This window comes from Poeciliopsis prolifica, unplaced genomic scaffold, assembly GCF_027474105.1.
Source record: "Poeciliopsis prolifica strain line A6 unplaced genomic scaffold, Auburn_PproV2 SCAFFOLD058, whole genome shotgun sequence".
In the NCBI taxonomy this organism is placed as follows: Eukaryota; Metazoa; Chordata; class Actinopteri; order Cyprinodontiformes; family Poeciliidae; genus Poeciliopsis; species Poeciliopsis prolifica.
In genome coordinates this window covers 1116365-1131507 of record NW_026562433.1, presented here as the reverse complement: position 1 = coordinate 1131507, position 15143 = coordinate 1116365, and the positions used below count along the sequence as shown (strand labels likewise).

Below are 15143 nucleotides of genomic sequence, written 5' to 3'. Positions count from 1 at the left end.
ACGCTAGCAGAATAAAGTGGCAGGGCCCAGCAGTCCCGAGCCCCGGGATTTGTCGAGGTTTATTCAGAAAAGGTGACTTTATTAGGATTTATACTGCTTTACGGAAATAACCAATAAATAACACCCTTATTAACATAATTTGAATAAAAAGTAAAATATACATTTAAATATAAATTCTTGTCAGAAAACACGTTTGTTTTTTGTTTCAAAACGTTCTGTATTCTGAACAGAAATACAAAAGACATCAAGCAAATGTAGTGTTCGAAAAAGATGGTTTCGTATCAATGAAAAAAACTTGTAGAAAAGAACAATTGCCATACCTGTATTATGTAAAATACTGGACAAAAACAAAACAACGAAAGACATTGTAACATTGCAATCCACTGCTCAAGTATTCCAGATGAAGGATTTGCATATACAAAAATGAAGCAAATCAAAATCACGCAAGCAAAAATGTCCAGAACAGAAAGGGTTAACAATATGGTTATAACTATGGATAAAAATTCTCAAACATAAAACTAGAGAAGCATAGTTTTTATGCAACACTTCAGATTACCACAAGGTGGCGCGGGTGAACAAGACAATAAAATCACAGCCCTCAAGAAAAACAAAACCTACCGTATCAGATATTGCAGAATAAAGTCAAGTTCTATAAATGACTATTTAAAATGACCTTGAAAAAAAAAGTTACAACTATTTTCCAAGTTTAAGCCCTTTTGTGCTGACTTCATTTAGTTGCATAAATTAGTAGCTAGCATGTATGAGACGTTCCATTACTCAGAATGATGATTAGTGTAAGCATACAGATAGTAGTGTTCGAAAACATGTCTGTTCTTTTATGTTTTTTTTTAGGTCTCATGACTAAGTGTGATTTATGCTGCAGTTTTCATTGAGTCAGGTCAACATCACGTTGGCCATTGCAACAGTCAGTTCTTAGATGTAAAAATGTAACACGTCCTGAAGTGAAATAAAGTCTCAGCCTGGCTGTTTAAATCTATTGAAGTGGGTATGAATACTAATCACTGGTAGGCATCTTAGAAGAAAGGAGATTAAAGTCAAAGCTGGAGCCATGCAAAGGTGCACATCCAAACGAGACATGTTGTAACACGTGAACTCGGTCAACAGGCTCCTTATACTTCCACACCACTGTGGGAAAGAACAGGATTAGGTAATTTCTCACCATCATTAGTCATTCTCTGGCATTCAGTGACTTCTCGGGTACTGTGATAACCTGCATAACGGTGAACAGAAGAATGTGCCGAGTGTACCTTCTTGTGAATGTGGGAATTGTGAGCACTGCCTTTGCTCTCTAATGGAAACGGACCTACTGCTGCTCCACGTGTCAAGACGTAGGTGAACTTTCCTTCCAGTGCTTGCTTTGAAGTAGAAAAGTCAACATGCTTTCAGAGCGGTGACCAAAAAGAAAAAAGGCCCATCGGGTATCATTGCATAAAGGAAGGCCAGAACCGGAATAAAAGACCTTCTTTTTGGACTATTTTCGGAGCAGGGGCTTGCTAAATAAATAGAGGAAGGAAGAAAAACAGCTATCATGTGTGAGGAAAAGGAAATGTGGCAAGCGCTTTAAAGCAAAGCTCCCAAAATAACAGGTCCACAAGGGCTGCTTTGACCTCTGAGGGACTTCAATATTCAATAAGTTAACACTTAAAAAAAAAAAAAAAAAGAGTGTCTACCATCAAAGCAAAAACGTCAGTATTCAAACAGAGACATAAAAAAGAAATGATAAAAAACAAAAAAAACAAAAACACACTCTTTGAAGAAAGACTCGATGCAATAAAAAAACCCAGCTGAGCAACAGCTGCAGTGTGGATAAACAAGTGGTTCAGGGTATGGCTTCCCTCACAGACACAGGTAAGGAAGTGTAATAGTGTAAGGACAAATAAGGCATTTCGACACTAAAATACAGGTGTAGCGTTTGTACAAGCGAAACGAAATATCACGACGATATTTCGGCCAGACGCTGCAGCAGAGTGGAGAAGCCGGCGGCTTGCTGGTAGAGTTCGGTGACGCGGTCCATCATCTCCTGGGTGGCGGTCGCCGACGGGTAGTTTTGTGCTGCGCCCTTCGTTGCCACGACGACCGCCTTCAGCACCTGGCAGAGCCTCCCTCCCGACGTGGTGATCTGAAAAACGAAGGCAGGGCGCGACGCTCGCTTTGATTCGGTTCAGGCGTTTACAGCGGGAAGATGCGGAGAGCAGGAGCCTACCTTGGCCCGGAGGTCGGCGGAGGTCAGGAGGCGGGACAGGGTGTCCCCGATGAACACCAGCTTGTGCGCGGTCACAATGAGGCTCTTCCCCCGGGCGACGAAGATGCGCGGCGGCTGGTTGCCGTGCACGCTGCTGTCGAGCACGTCGATGGCGTCGGCGAGGCAGGAGAGGTGGGCGAAGCTCTGAGAGGAGTAGAAGGAGAGAAGCTCCGAGTCCTCCAATGAGAGGGCCACCGGCAGAGGAGGCGAGGGGGTCAACTGTGGCAACGAGAGACATGGAGTAGAAGACTTCAACTCACTCTGCCTTGACAGGGTATTTACACTCTTTCAAGCTTTTCTTCTTACTTCTGCACACCTGAATGCATTTTAAGGCTTGTTTTCATATATTTAGGAAGTAGAGCAAACTTCGTACATAGGGTTTTCAAACTTTCACAAATGATCTGAAATGTGGTGGCAGTGTTCAGGCCCTTTTGCTCATATATGTGCCACCAACCATCTTCATTAGTGACCTTAGAGTGAATAGAATCCAAATATGTGTGTTTAAATCTTAAGTTTTATGAAGAACACCAGACGGGTCAAGGAGCACGGTGTGAATCAGTTTAAAGCAGGTTTAGGTTCTAAAACAGCATCCCGAGCATCTAACAGAGCTCAGTTCGGTCCAGCATCTGAAAGTGGAGAGACCTACCAAAAGATAAACGTCCATTAAGACCAACAGGCCGGGTACGGAGAATACTGATCAGAAGGCGTGTACCGATAATTTGGGCCCGATTTTGTCAATTTTGGGAGGTTGGCCGATACTTGGATGATTTACATTTAACGACTTTTCAGACAAAAAGAAAAATGGCGGATCAGGCTTTTTAAAGATATTGCTGCATCGTTAATAACCAGAGCATTTGAGCAGGAGAACAACCCACAGCTTTAAGGAAAAAAGTTTATATCAAAGCACATTTGTGTGCTGGTATGGGCAAAATACCAGACATAAACACAATTGAGAAAATGGGACAGGACTTGAAAATCAATGTCTCTGGCGCTCTCTGAGGCTGAGCTATTTTATAAATTAGTACAGGCAAAGACTTAAGTCTCTAGACTGCAAACAAACAACAGAGACACTCCAGAAAACTTACAATTAAAACAAAATGCCACACTTATCATATTTTCATCAGTGAAAATGTTACTCTTAGGTATTATATTCCTTCCACTTCACACGTATGCGCTATCCTGGTTTGTTCTATTTCATAGAATTCTAATCAAATAAATTAAAGTTTATGGTTTTTACTTGGCAAAGTGTGGACAAATGTCTTGCAAGGGCATTCCAGATTTCAATACATTTTTGGAACACATAATTTGGGGAAAGAGCACTGAAGAAATAGAAACAACCCAAATGAGAGTCCAGACTGAACCACAAAAAAGGCTACTACTATTCACTTCCTACTTTTAGTCTTCAAAATACACCATACCTTTTCTTGCTCATGTAATCAACCAAGCTGTGAAAAAAGTTATTATAACATTTAAAACAGCCACAGTAGAAGACACAACGATATCGAAAAGGCAGCAGAGATTCAGATTCGAGTGTGGGAACAGCAGCCTAGAAAGTGATTCATGCCTACACAAGGTAATATGACACAGTCCCAATTATTTTTCAAAATTATAGCACAACAAGTACTATTATTTAAGACATACACAGTTATTGGGACCTGCCTCAAAGTGCAGGAAAAAAAGAAAAGAGGAAAAAAAAAAAGAGGTGTAATTTGCCTACATTAAAATCCATTGCAACAGGGCTCCCTGTGACTGCCATACGCTAATAAATTCATCCACATAAACCTAAGGGAATTGCAGACGCAACTCCACGGTTTGAAAAGTCGGAGTGAAACGCACATCTCCGCGCAGTATATCAAAAACAAGAGACGCCGCTGAAGGAAGGACTGTTCTTTCTGTCACTTATTGTCCTGCGGCCTCCTTACTATGTGAGGCCAGATTGTTGAGACTCACAAGCGAACTCTTGTTTTTCGTCTGAGCCCTGATGACAAGGGAACCCTGCAAGGAGCAGGAAAAATGCAGACTGCTGCACAGAAGACGTGACTTCAATATGGTGCAGCGAGACAAGACCTCAGAGTCTGACGCTGGACGCTCAGAGTAACTAATAACGGTTTCTAAAGTCTGTGGGTATACTTTCGACAGGAATCGACGGGGCTGCGAAGGCCAAAGCAAAGCGAGTGTCCGCACGTTGCATTGGGAAGCCAACAGCTCCAGCTATCTGGATTAATGAGTCACAGTGCTTACTAGTAAACAGAGCGCACTGTCAACTCAGAGTGAATAAGTGACTTATCCGAGTGGAGCTGCGGTTTGTGCATAAATCATTTGTGACAGCAGGCGGAGTGACACAACAGGAGCGTGGTACTGTCATGGGAAAAAAGACAGAAAGTGCACTCCAACTTTAAGGAGTTTTACATATCAGGATGTAATAAAACAAAAAGATTTGGTCTTTCAGGTTTTCAAATGAACAAAATCTACTCTCAACTGCACAGACACAATAAATACACTTTCGAAATGCAAGGGAAAAGTAAAGAGGGTAGAAGAAAACACAAGGAAAAGAAAAGTGCGTCTCTGCTTCTTTCATCACTTTTTTTAAAAAGGGAAAGTTGTATCCAGGTGTTGCTGATCAAGTGCCTCTATAAAAGCAGAGGCCGTTGGCAGTTTGTCAACGCAGCGCGAAGGTGGAAAGTTGTCAACAGTGACTTCACCAAAGCACCTGTTACTGGCCATCAATCTGCGAAGAGCTACAACATTTAAAGTCCTTTACTCCACAGTGAGAAACATTTTTCTCAAGTGGGAAAACACTTGAGACCAATCTTCCACGAACTGCATTTCCCAGGAATTCACCCCGAGCTCTGACTGTGCTACGCTCTCTGGATCCGCAGGCTGGAGTCTGAAGTCTGACATTATAAAAAAAGATTTGCTGAAAGCAGAAAGTTTATTCTTTCTTAAGAATATGACAGAATGACTCCAACATTCCTTCTGGAACAATGTGTTTCTGTCACAAATCACCAACGGCAAGACCTCTGGGCATAACGCACCATGCTATGCAAACTAAACAAGCATAAGAGTGCAACAATCCATACCCACCATCGAGCACACTAGTGGAAGGGTTATGATTTGAGCTTGTGCCTTTTGGTCATTGAGTCACCTATGAACTCTGCTCAATGCCAAAGTATTACAGTCAAACATGAGGCCAGCAAAGGGAGTTTGTCCAAAATGGGTCATGCAACAGGGGACTGACACTAACATAGCTGCAAATATACAACAGAGGGGCTGAAAGAAACAACATAATTAAGGTTTTCTAGTGAATGAGTAAAAATCTAGATCTAAACGTGACTAATATCCAGCAGTGAGACCTTGAGAGAGTTCGCGGTGAACGACTAATCTGCGATATTGCTCTAATTGCCATGACCTAGTGAAGACCAAAAGATTTTTTCCAATTAGTGAAACCACAACAGAACCAGGGTGTTCTGCATGTGGAGGTGAATAACATTGCGGAAATTACTCACCCTTTGCTCTCCAGTGAAAGTTTGTCCATTCTCAGAGAGGACATCCGGAGGAAGATCTGGTTTACCCTAGCATGGGGAACAGAGAACTGTCAGTGGTGACTATAAATACTTCTTTGCTCATAAACAGTGACTTTAGACTGACCTGCAGTTTGACATATCCAACACTGTCTCCTGAAGGTACTGGGGCTGGGATTGGGGTCAAGCCAATCCCTGCGTACTCGTTGCTGGGGTCCTCTTCTCCATTAACGGGGCCCATCGTTAGGGTGACGCAGGCCGGAGTTGGAGGCAAAGGAAACATGGGCTGAGGGGTCGGAGGCAGAGGCCGTTCTTGGATCCAGCTCCCTTTACGAGAACCCATTCCACCGCCGCATGACTTCCCATCAGGCACCGGGAGCGCTGGCAAGGGCCTGCGAGACAGAGATTCCTGGGAAGACAGACGTGGTCTCCCTTGAGCCTGCAGGAGGAGGGCAGATTCCTCTAGAGAGCGCTGGACCAGCGATAAGAGCCCCTCGTTTGGAGGAGCGTTCCCGATGGCAGACAACGCCGGAAGCACGTCCGAAAGCCGAACCCAGGCTTGCTGGAGAGGCGGCGGAGGGTCACCTGTGTGGCTGGCCTTCCAGTTGGACAGGATCTCAGCCAGAGACGTAGCCAGATCCCGCGAGGACAGGGACGAGGCGGTGCCCAGCAGCGAGTGGACAAGGTTCGACAGCGAAGCTTTCCATTGAACGTCGCCGGAGCCGTTGCTAGAAACAGAGTGGCGGCGAGTGGAGGCGGAGGAGGACGAAGAGCACGAATGGGGAAGCACTTCAATGGTCAGGGAGGGCATGTCGTAAATCCCACAGTCAACCTCAGTGGAGTCTTGTTGCTGATCTCCGCCGCTGGCTCGTTTGTCGGGTCCCGGGACAAAACAGACCTGTCCAACGTGCACAATGTCCTCAGTGGGGAGGCTGCTGGTGGACTCTCCCAGCACCAGAGGGACACCTGGAAGAGTGGGGACACTGTAGACTTCGTCCTCGTCTTCATCAGGCTTTATGTCTGCCGCGGGTTTGATCAGAGTGATTGTGGGGACATCATAGACCTACAAATGGCAAAAACGACACATTTTCACCGAATGCATATTCCTTTAACTTTGTAACTCTAGAAATGAGGAAAAGTTCAATGAAAATTGCCGGAGAATGTGACAGGATGATGTTTTCACTCGAACAATATGCATTTGAAAACCTCTTCCCAACACCACTAAACAAATAAATCTGTTAGTGAGAAAGATACTTAAAAAAGCAGCAACAATCTGGTTATACAAGTGTGCATAACCTTAATCTAAAACGTTAATAGGAGTCTATCTGCAGGCCACATCCTCACTTGGCAATATTTCCCCTCTGTGCCCTACAAGCATCCCATAAATATGTCAGACTCTGCAGTTATCTCTTGCCGTAGCCTCTTCCTTAGATTTTGTGTCAAATGCAGATCTGGATCCTTGTCGGGTCATTAGCACTTTTCTTCTGGTGAGGTCATTCTGGTGTCGATTAGATGTGTAGTTGGACTAAATAGAAGTGTTTAAAAAGTGCTACCATCTCGGTTTTCAACTTCCAAGCAGATATCTGAATTCTTAAGAGTCAAGAACAAATTGTATTCATTTGAGAAAAAGTTGCCCCATCAGTATGTATGTTTGTGTTGTTCCAGAGACAAAACGTTTAAGTTTTAGTGACCATTGTTTTAGACGGTTTTAGCAAAGTAAGACTGGTTGTAATGATCTTAGTCCAGACACATGGAGAGCAGAAGTGATTGCTGTCAATTGTGACACACAGCCAACACTTAAAAGATGTTTCTGGAGCTCCTGGTTAAAAAAAACTGTTTCCAATTGACTTGAGCGGGTCTTTATCTGCGCTCAGCAGATACTTTTTAACAATGACTTCTTTTAAGCTTACCTCACCTGTCTGCACTGTACCTGACGGCAGAAAGGTTGAGATAGAATAAAATCAAAAAAGGGCTTCAACAAAGTATTAGCTTAAGTGGACGCACATTTATGCAATCAAATAATTTATTTATTTGACCTTTTTCCCTCATTTTTTGTAGATTTTACTTGAGTTGTGCAGGAACACAACTATGAGAAGTGGAAAAGTTTTAGAATATTACTGTTTTCATTTACTTCACAAAAACTCAACCTAACTGCACTTTTAGATGGAGTTTGTGCCCTTTAAATTAGTGAAATACTGCACTTTTGATTATCAAAAGGTCTGGCATATATGAAATTGAAATGAGCATTAAAAAAATAAAAAATAAAAAAAAATAAAAAAAAAAGGAAATCACACAACATTTGGAATTACTGACCCATTTAATCATTGACCACTTTTGTACACCCAATAACAACAAGAAACTGTGTCTGTAATTACATTTGGGACCAGGGAGGATCGGGACAAAAGGGAAAAAACAGTCCAACAGCTGGCACACATTCTAAGCTAAGATTAAAGGGGAGGCCACTGTGGTCAGGGTGGTGGTAGTGCTGGTGGTGGGACAACCGTAGAACGGCCCTCACACATGGGTGTGACTGAGAGAAAATAGTAACAACATTTGGACTGGATAGACAGGCTTCCCCAGCCGACAGAGACAGGTGTGGCCCTGCCTTGGAAGGGGGCAGGGAGGCAGACTAATGGTGGTATGTGGGAAGAAATAGTGACAGGGTACGTGATAGTTATCTCTCGCATTCACGACCCAGTGAACTTGTACAGACATGAGTTCCAGAGTAACACCGCAGCTTACGGTGATTTCTAAACTAATGACACCAAACTATTAGGATTACGTACACAGCACAGTTGTATTCGTAGCCCCTAGAAAACACAACCGATCGAAGCAATTCCTTCACGAAGCTTTTCCAAGCCCGGTTAACTGTTGTTCTAAATCAAAAGAAAAGCGGCAAAATATTTTCTTCTATAGGAAACCCCAAAAATTGACAGTACCCCAGTTTTATACAACACTTTCTATAGTTTTCTCAGGATTGAACAGGACCTGATCACCTATGTTGTGATCTCAGATCTGGTAACGATTCAAAGTGTTAGTTGTTAGGATGCACCGATCAGTCAGAGACCGGGACTGGAATCAGACGATTTTTCTAGTAAAAAAGATTATAGACTTTTTTTTTATTAGTCAATTAACCAAAATATTAAACTTATATTTGCTGGTAAATAAACTAATTAGTATATCTCCAATTACTTGACGTTGTTACAGTTGGAAAGTCACAAAACAACCGGCATTTCCTCATTTTTGTGGTGCAAATAGGTGTTAGCCGTACAGAACAATCATATATTTTTCTCTGGTCTATACACGGAAGGAGCTTGCTCACAAATAGAGATCACACAATACTATTATGGTTATAAAATAAAACAGAAAAAAATAAAATAAAATCAGACGTGCAAGTAAATAACTTACTCCTGCAACCATTGGCAATGTTTTCCATGAGTGGCAGCCATATTTAATCTGAACTCTGAGCATTAGAGGAGCTCTGACTTTCCTCTTCAGAATTGTTTGTAATTACAGAAAGAATCAAATGTCTCTTTGGGGTTATTGTTGGATATATGGCAAATAAAATTAAGGAATTGTTGCTTTTAGAGGGTAGTTTGATAGACAGTTTAAACTCGGTCAAGGTTTCCTTAATGTGTAGACTGGTCACAGATTCTCAGTAAAAACCAGGGTTTTATGGTATAATGTTATTCACAATTGCTTAACATGATGTTAAATCATATTTTATCTGATTACATGCCTCACAATCACATGTACTGAAATGTTTTTAAAAGACAGCAAAAATTGCTTTCTTTCAGTTCACTCATTTGCAGTGTGTAGCAACAAGTAGGGAAGGGGCTGAGTGTTCAATGCAGCTTTAGAAACTTCCAGTTGTCCTCAACACTTACTCTAGAATCTCACTAAAATAGCTAAAAAACCATGAGACGGTAGAAAAACCATATTCTTGCTTTACCTCTGTCTCAGGGTCAGCTTGTGATTGGACGCTGCGTGGGGTGTCATAAATGCCATCGACATCCTCTTGGCGAGTAGATTGGATCGGCTGCTGCCACCTGCCACTTGGAGGGGTGTCATACACCTAACAAGGGAGCAGAGGATATCATCAAGCCATGACTGTACATCTGTATGAGATCATTCATCATAACAACTGATGTAAGATACAAAAGTCAGAAGAGGACCGTACAGGTTTAAAGGCACGTACACCATACCTGGTCATCTGCAGCATCTGAGTAATCCTGCTTTTCTCCAGTTTTGTTTGGCACTGCGGCGCTTCTATCCAGGCCGTTGCTCATCTTTTCTCCGTCACCCTGGGGAGTTCTGATTTGCTTGTCCTCTGGTGGTGGCTGGCCTGCAGGACTTGCCTGAGCCATCAGTTTGGGGACGGAGGCGACTGACTGAGGGGTTGCTTGCTGTGCTTCTTTCCTGGTGACTCCTCTCACCGGAGGGGCTGGTGGAGGAGGTTTGCGGGCAAAGTTTGGCGACCCCGGAGCCCTAACTTGCCCTGCTCTGATTGAAAATGGGGATCCCCGGTGATTAGCTGCAGGTTTGCCCCTTGCAGCTGCAGAGTTCGGGGGAAGACCCTTGAGCAAGGGTCGGGGAGACGCTTGGGTTGGAGTTAGCGAAGATGGATGTTGGTGAGCCAGAACTGTGGCTGGTGGCCGATGTAGGTTTGACCCAACAAGGGTAGGTGTTTGGTAAACTCCAGGTGTGTCCTGACTTGCTTTGGGCTGTGGCATAACACCGTTAGCGCAGAGAGTACTGTTCAGACCACCACCTGTTGGGGACTGGTAAACATCATCACTTGCAAGTGGCGTCCCTTTGGGCACCAAGTAACAGTCGTCTGAATGTCCTCCTGTTGGCTTGTCTCTCGGAACAAGGTATGTGGTGTCTTCTGGTTCATCGGTAGCCCTTGGAATGGCACTTGGAGAAAGGTAAACAGATTCTGAAGCCAGGAGAACTCCAGGCTGCCTGGCATGTGGAGCTGCAGAAGGCATGGGACTTAGTGGCTTCTGGCAATGAGTTCCAGACATTTCTGAACCACGCCCCCTTAAAGACGGAGATCGTGGCCGTCCTGTCACACCAATATCCCAGTCCGGTCTGGGGCGAGTGCCAGAACTTGAGTGTGAGCGAGGACGGCCGGCCTCCACTCTGCGTAGCTCTCCAGTCCGAGTCGCGACTACCCCGCCTCGACTTTCGCCTGTGGCAGGCGGCGACAGGTATACTCCGTCAGCAACGTCCGTGCTTCCGCCGACAGCAGTCCGAGCCAAAGGAAGGCCAGGGGATAAGTATACAGAGTCTTCCTTCAGTCCGGGGCCAGGCTCAGAGCCTGGTGGTGGGGCGGTCTCCAAAATTCTGAGGCGGTTGGCGGGAACAATGCCCTGTTTGCCATGCAGGGAGCACTGCCACCAGCCTGGCCCGCAAGTCTTCTCTTGATCCAGAACCATCAAGATGTCGCCCTTTCGGAAAGCCAGCTCCTCAGGGCTTTCTGCCGTGTTGTCATACAGGGCTTTAGCCAAAACCGTCTAGAAAAAGAGGAGGAATGACAGTGGGAGTAGAATATGAAAGAGAGCTGTAGTCTGTGTGAAGTGCACAATTCTACAGTTACACCAGTTTGTCTTGTCTCACATGTTTAAACCACAAACGATTATACTCAGCAGTAGTTGATTATGTCATCATATTTTGCTTGTTTCATACCTGACTTTTAAGAGCGTACAGAGTGCATTTATTACCTTTCATAACCGTTAATATTTGTTTATGTACCTTCGATAACCGCTGTAAGGAAACATGGTTATTTGACTCCAGATTCAAACTTCTTTTGTTTTGATCTGGGGTTATAATCTCTCAGAATTCATATGTATCCTAACTACAACCTCCAGACTAATTAAGGCAATTGAAATATATTCAATTTGAATATAAGAAAAAATTGCAATTCAACCACTTGTATGATAATTTATCAGTATGAGAGATGTACCAAGACTGTTTGTTTGTTTGCAGAGTTAGACATTTCATGGGAACAAAAAAGAGGCGTCAATTTGTGCCTGTCTTGGGAACATTTGGTCATACTGATGAAGGAAGGAATTGGCTTGGAGCCAAGTGTTGTGGGTAAAAACATTTGTCTGTTGGAATCTCAGTGCGAATTCACACAACATACTCAAACCAACACTAATTGCCAACAGAAGTGACTAAATACGGTTCAAAAGGTCAATCCCAAATTATTTAATTATAAATGGAGAAGTAGTCCAGAGTCAGATGGACTTTGTTGATTGTTTAGAGCTGGTAAATGGGGAGAAATGACACCGGGTAGTGAAGCGTTCAGAACATCTGAATGAAAAGGGAGGAAATTGGTGGACCACAAAGCACAGAAACACACACACACGCACACACACACGCACACACACGCACACACACGCACACACACACCCACACACACACACAAAGAGAGAAAATCCAAATCTCAAAATCCCCAGCTGGGTCAGTAATGATGGCCAAAAGAGAACTAGGGGAAGCAGTCAGAGGTGGATCAATGATCAAATGGACACAGGAGCTTAATGTTAATGAGCAAGATGAGAGGGAGGGGGAGGGGATGAGAGGCACATCTGTCCCTGGCTGTTTAGGGTTTAATTGCCCACCCAAAGCCAGAGACTCAGACCCCCTTTCATTTTCTAAACCAAACCCCCATCAGGGACAGAGAGGCTCCAATGAGCCATGAGGGAGCTCCCCTCCCTCTCTCAAAACAGTAATGGAGGCAATAAGGATCCTTGTAAAAAAAAAAAAAAAAAAAAAAAATATAAAAATATATATATATATATATATATATATAGTGAAAAAATCTACAACAGCTAGAAAGTGGCCATCATGTTTCAGCTTATGTCAGTCATCTATAATCTCATCTGTCCACCACAGAAAGATTGGCTTTTTTTTTCTATTTTCAAATAAATCCATGCACATAGAAGGACGAGTCGTGTACTTACAGAGACAGACATGACTCCAAACTCTTCAGATATTTCTCAGCGGAATCGTGAACCCAGGCATTCAGCTCGCTCAGCCCGTCCGTCCAGATCAGATCAGATCTGCAGAGATTTGTGTCGGATGTGTTGACGGGCAGCAGCAGCAGCAGCAGCAGCAGAGAGACCGGCTGCCGAGGCACAGCTGGCTCCGGACGGGACTCATCTCAGTGGCGTGGCCGCCTCCAGGTCCCCGGGTCCTCCTGCGGATCCTGTAATCCATGCGGAAACGACGTTCACGCTTCGATGAGATACAACAACCGAACACCGAACCGGTCCGGCCGCCTCAAGTCGTGCATCCTCCGTGGACAACACAACGTGCGATGGGCGACTGTCGTCACGTCAGGGCAACGCCGCCCTAACGCATTCCATTTAGGAGCAAACGGTGCACGTCAAAATGCTAATCGAGCACGTTAATAGCTGTGTGTGTGTGTGTGACATGAAAAATAATAGTTAATTCGTGTGATTATGAGCTGATGAGACGGCAGCGAGCCGTGCCGAGGCCTAGCTTTAAACACTAACCGACCGGATCACGCTCTCTAACGCTGCTTGTCCACATCGCCCCTCGCTGCTCAGGCTCAATTCAAAACAATAGTCCTGGAGCGTAGCATGAAATCCCAGCTGTTACCAGCTCCGAACGGCGCTGGCGCACAAAAGCCGTCGCTTTTGAAATGAAATAAAATAACCAAAAAACAAATACCTGGCTTCTGTCTCGTCGTGGACGAACTTCCCGTCGACGTAAGGCTTTCAGGGAGATATGCGAGGAATCGCTTCTTTCCAGGCGTGAAAATCTTTGGCCATTGGGGTTCGATCACACGAACGTCGGTGAGCGGACGACGCATGCGCGTCGGAGTCGTAGGGCAACGTCGCCGCCATGTTGCGAGTGGCATTTCTGTTTCGGACTCATAAGCAAACCGCTGTCAGACTGTTTAGTCACGTGAGTTTTTGTTCAAGTTTCATCTGTATCGTAATAGTTTTGATGTATTTATAAATACAATTGATTCCAGGACTACATAGATTTGTTGCACAAAATTAAATTTTTTTTTGTGCCTGCATGGAAGTTTGATTTATCTGTCACTTTGCCTCTGGTTCATCTGAATTTCCTCACTGAGGAGTAATACGGGTAGTTTCTATTTTTTTCTATTCTATTTCAAGCATTAAGGTCAGCACACAAGAATATCACCTAGGAAATATGGAACTAAAATCTTTGCAGACCCCACACATTCTGGACACGTACTGTTACGGTTTTTACCTTCAGGTCGGCACGGCAGAGTGATATTTGCTAAAAACAAAACTGTTTTTTTTTTCTTCTCCAGGCTGTCTCTCTGGTCAGCGTGAAATGGTGGCATATCTTGCTTTTTCAAATTTGGGAAATAAAGCTGATTTATACATTTCTCTCATTTCTGTTCATTTTGATTGAAAAGGTTTGCAATTTCAGAAAGCAAAAGAAAAAGAGAAAAAAGGAGTTTCTCGGAAAGTTAGAATACCACACAGGCCGAATGAAAAACAATGTTTAAAACAGCTGTAATGACACAATCAGGAGAAAGACTGCTGACTCAAGAACTAACCAGCAAAAGTCATTGACACCCTCCACATGTGACTCAAAAATGTCATGATCAAAGTTGTTTAAAGATTGCAGCTTCCAAGCATGTTAACAGAAGGCTGAGTGCTTGAAAAATTTGGAGGTTTAATTTCTATTAGCTGCGTTAATCTTCAAAGCTGACGAAACAGACACTTGACATAAATCACTTAACTTTTAAAATATATGTTTTCCCTTGGGATTTAAAGTATTGAATTCACTAAACATGTCCCTAACATTATCATTTGTCCAGGTACAAAGTCTGCTGGTCTTCACATGGTTTTGACATTTAGCAGGTGACTAAGACAAGACGTTCAGATCATTGACAGTGTTGAGATACTAGGCCATTAACAACTTAGAAAAAATACACTATTAGGCATGTAAGTAAGATCTTTATGGTTAGACATTTGCTCTTTGTCATCCCTTCATCCTAAAAATCAAAGTCATTATTTATCAATATTTTAATAATTAGTAGTAAAAAAAAGAATAATACATTCTTAACACCTAGTTAGTCTGACATTTATAGCTTAAGTAGTACTTTGAGCTAAAACAAAATCTGGAAAAATTGAATGTATTTTAGTTAAAAAGGCTAAAACAACATTTCATCAAATTATTTCGCATGTATTAAGCTGTACATGGATCTACAACAAAAAATTATTTCACATTATTGTGTATGAAAGCTGTATGTATTCAAAGTAGTTTATAATAAATGTCAGTGCTTTTGTTATGTTGAAAACCATGTTTAATAGTAATAATCCTCCAGGTTCACATGCCACTCA

The 15143-nt window shown here is 43.2% G+C and overlaps 1 protein-coding gene across 2 annotated transcripts; it reads right to left on the bottom strand.

The window, feature by feature from the left end:
* Positions 1 to 308: 308 nt before the first annotated feature.
* On the bottom strand, positions 309 to 14045 carry efs (embryonal Fyn-associated substrate). Of its 2 annotated transcripts, XM_055060154.1 has the most exons (8): positions 13486 to 14045; positions 12753 to 12997; positions 9990 to 11303; positions 9737 to 9859; positions 5912 to 6847; positions 5770 to 5835; positions 2225 to 2482; positions 309 to 2140 (listed from the first exon to the last, which is right to left on the bottom strand). In XM_055060154.1, the coding sequence occupies exons 2-8, from the start codon at positions 12762 to 12764 to the stop codon at positions 1955 to 1957; spliced, it is 2895 nt and encodes a 964-aa protein (XP_054916129.1). In that variant the 5' UTR covers positions 12765 to 12997; positions 13486 to 14045; the 3' UTR covers positions 309 to 1954. The 2 variants fall into 2 exon arrangements, with proteins under 2 accessions (XP_054916129.1, XP_054916130.1); XM_055060155.1 differs by lacking the exon at positions 13486 to 14045 and having other exon boundaries at positions 12753 to 13101.
* Positions 14046 to 15143: the final 1098 nt, after the last annotated feature.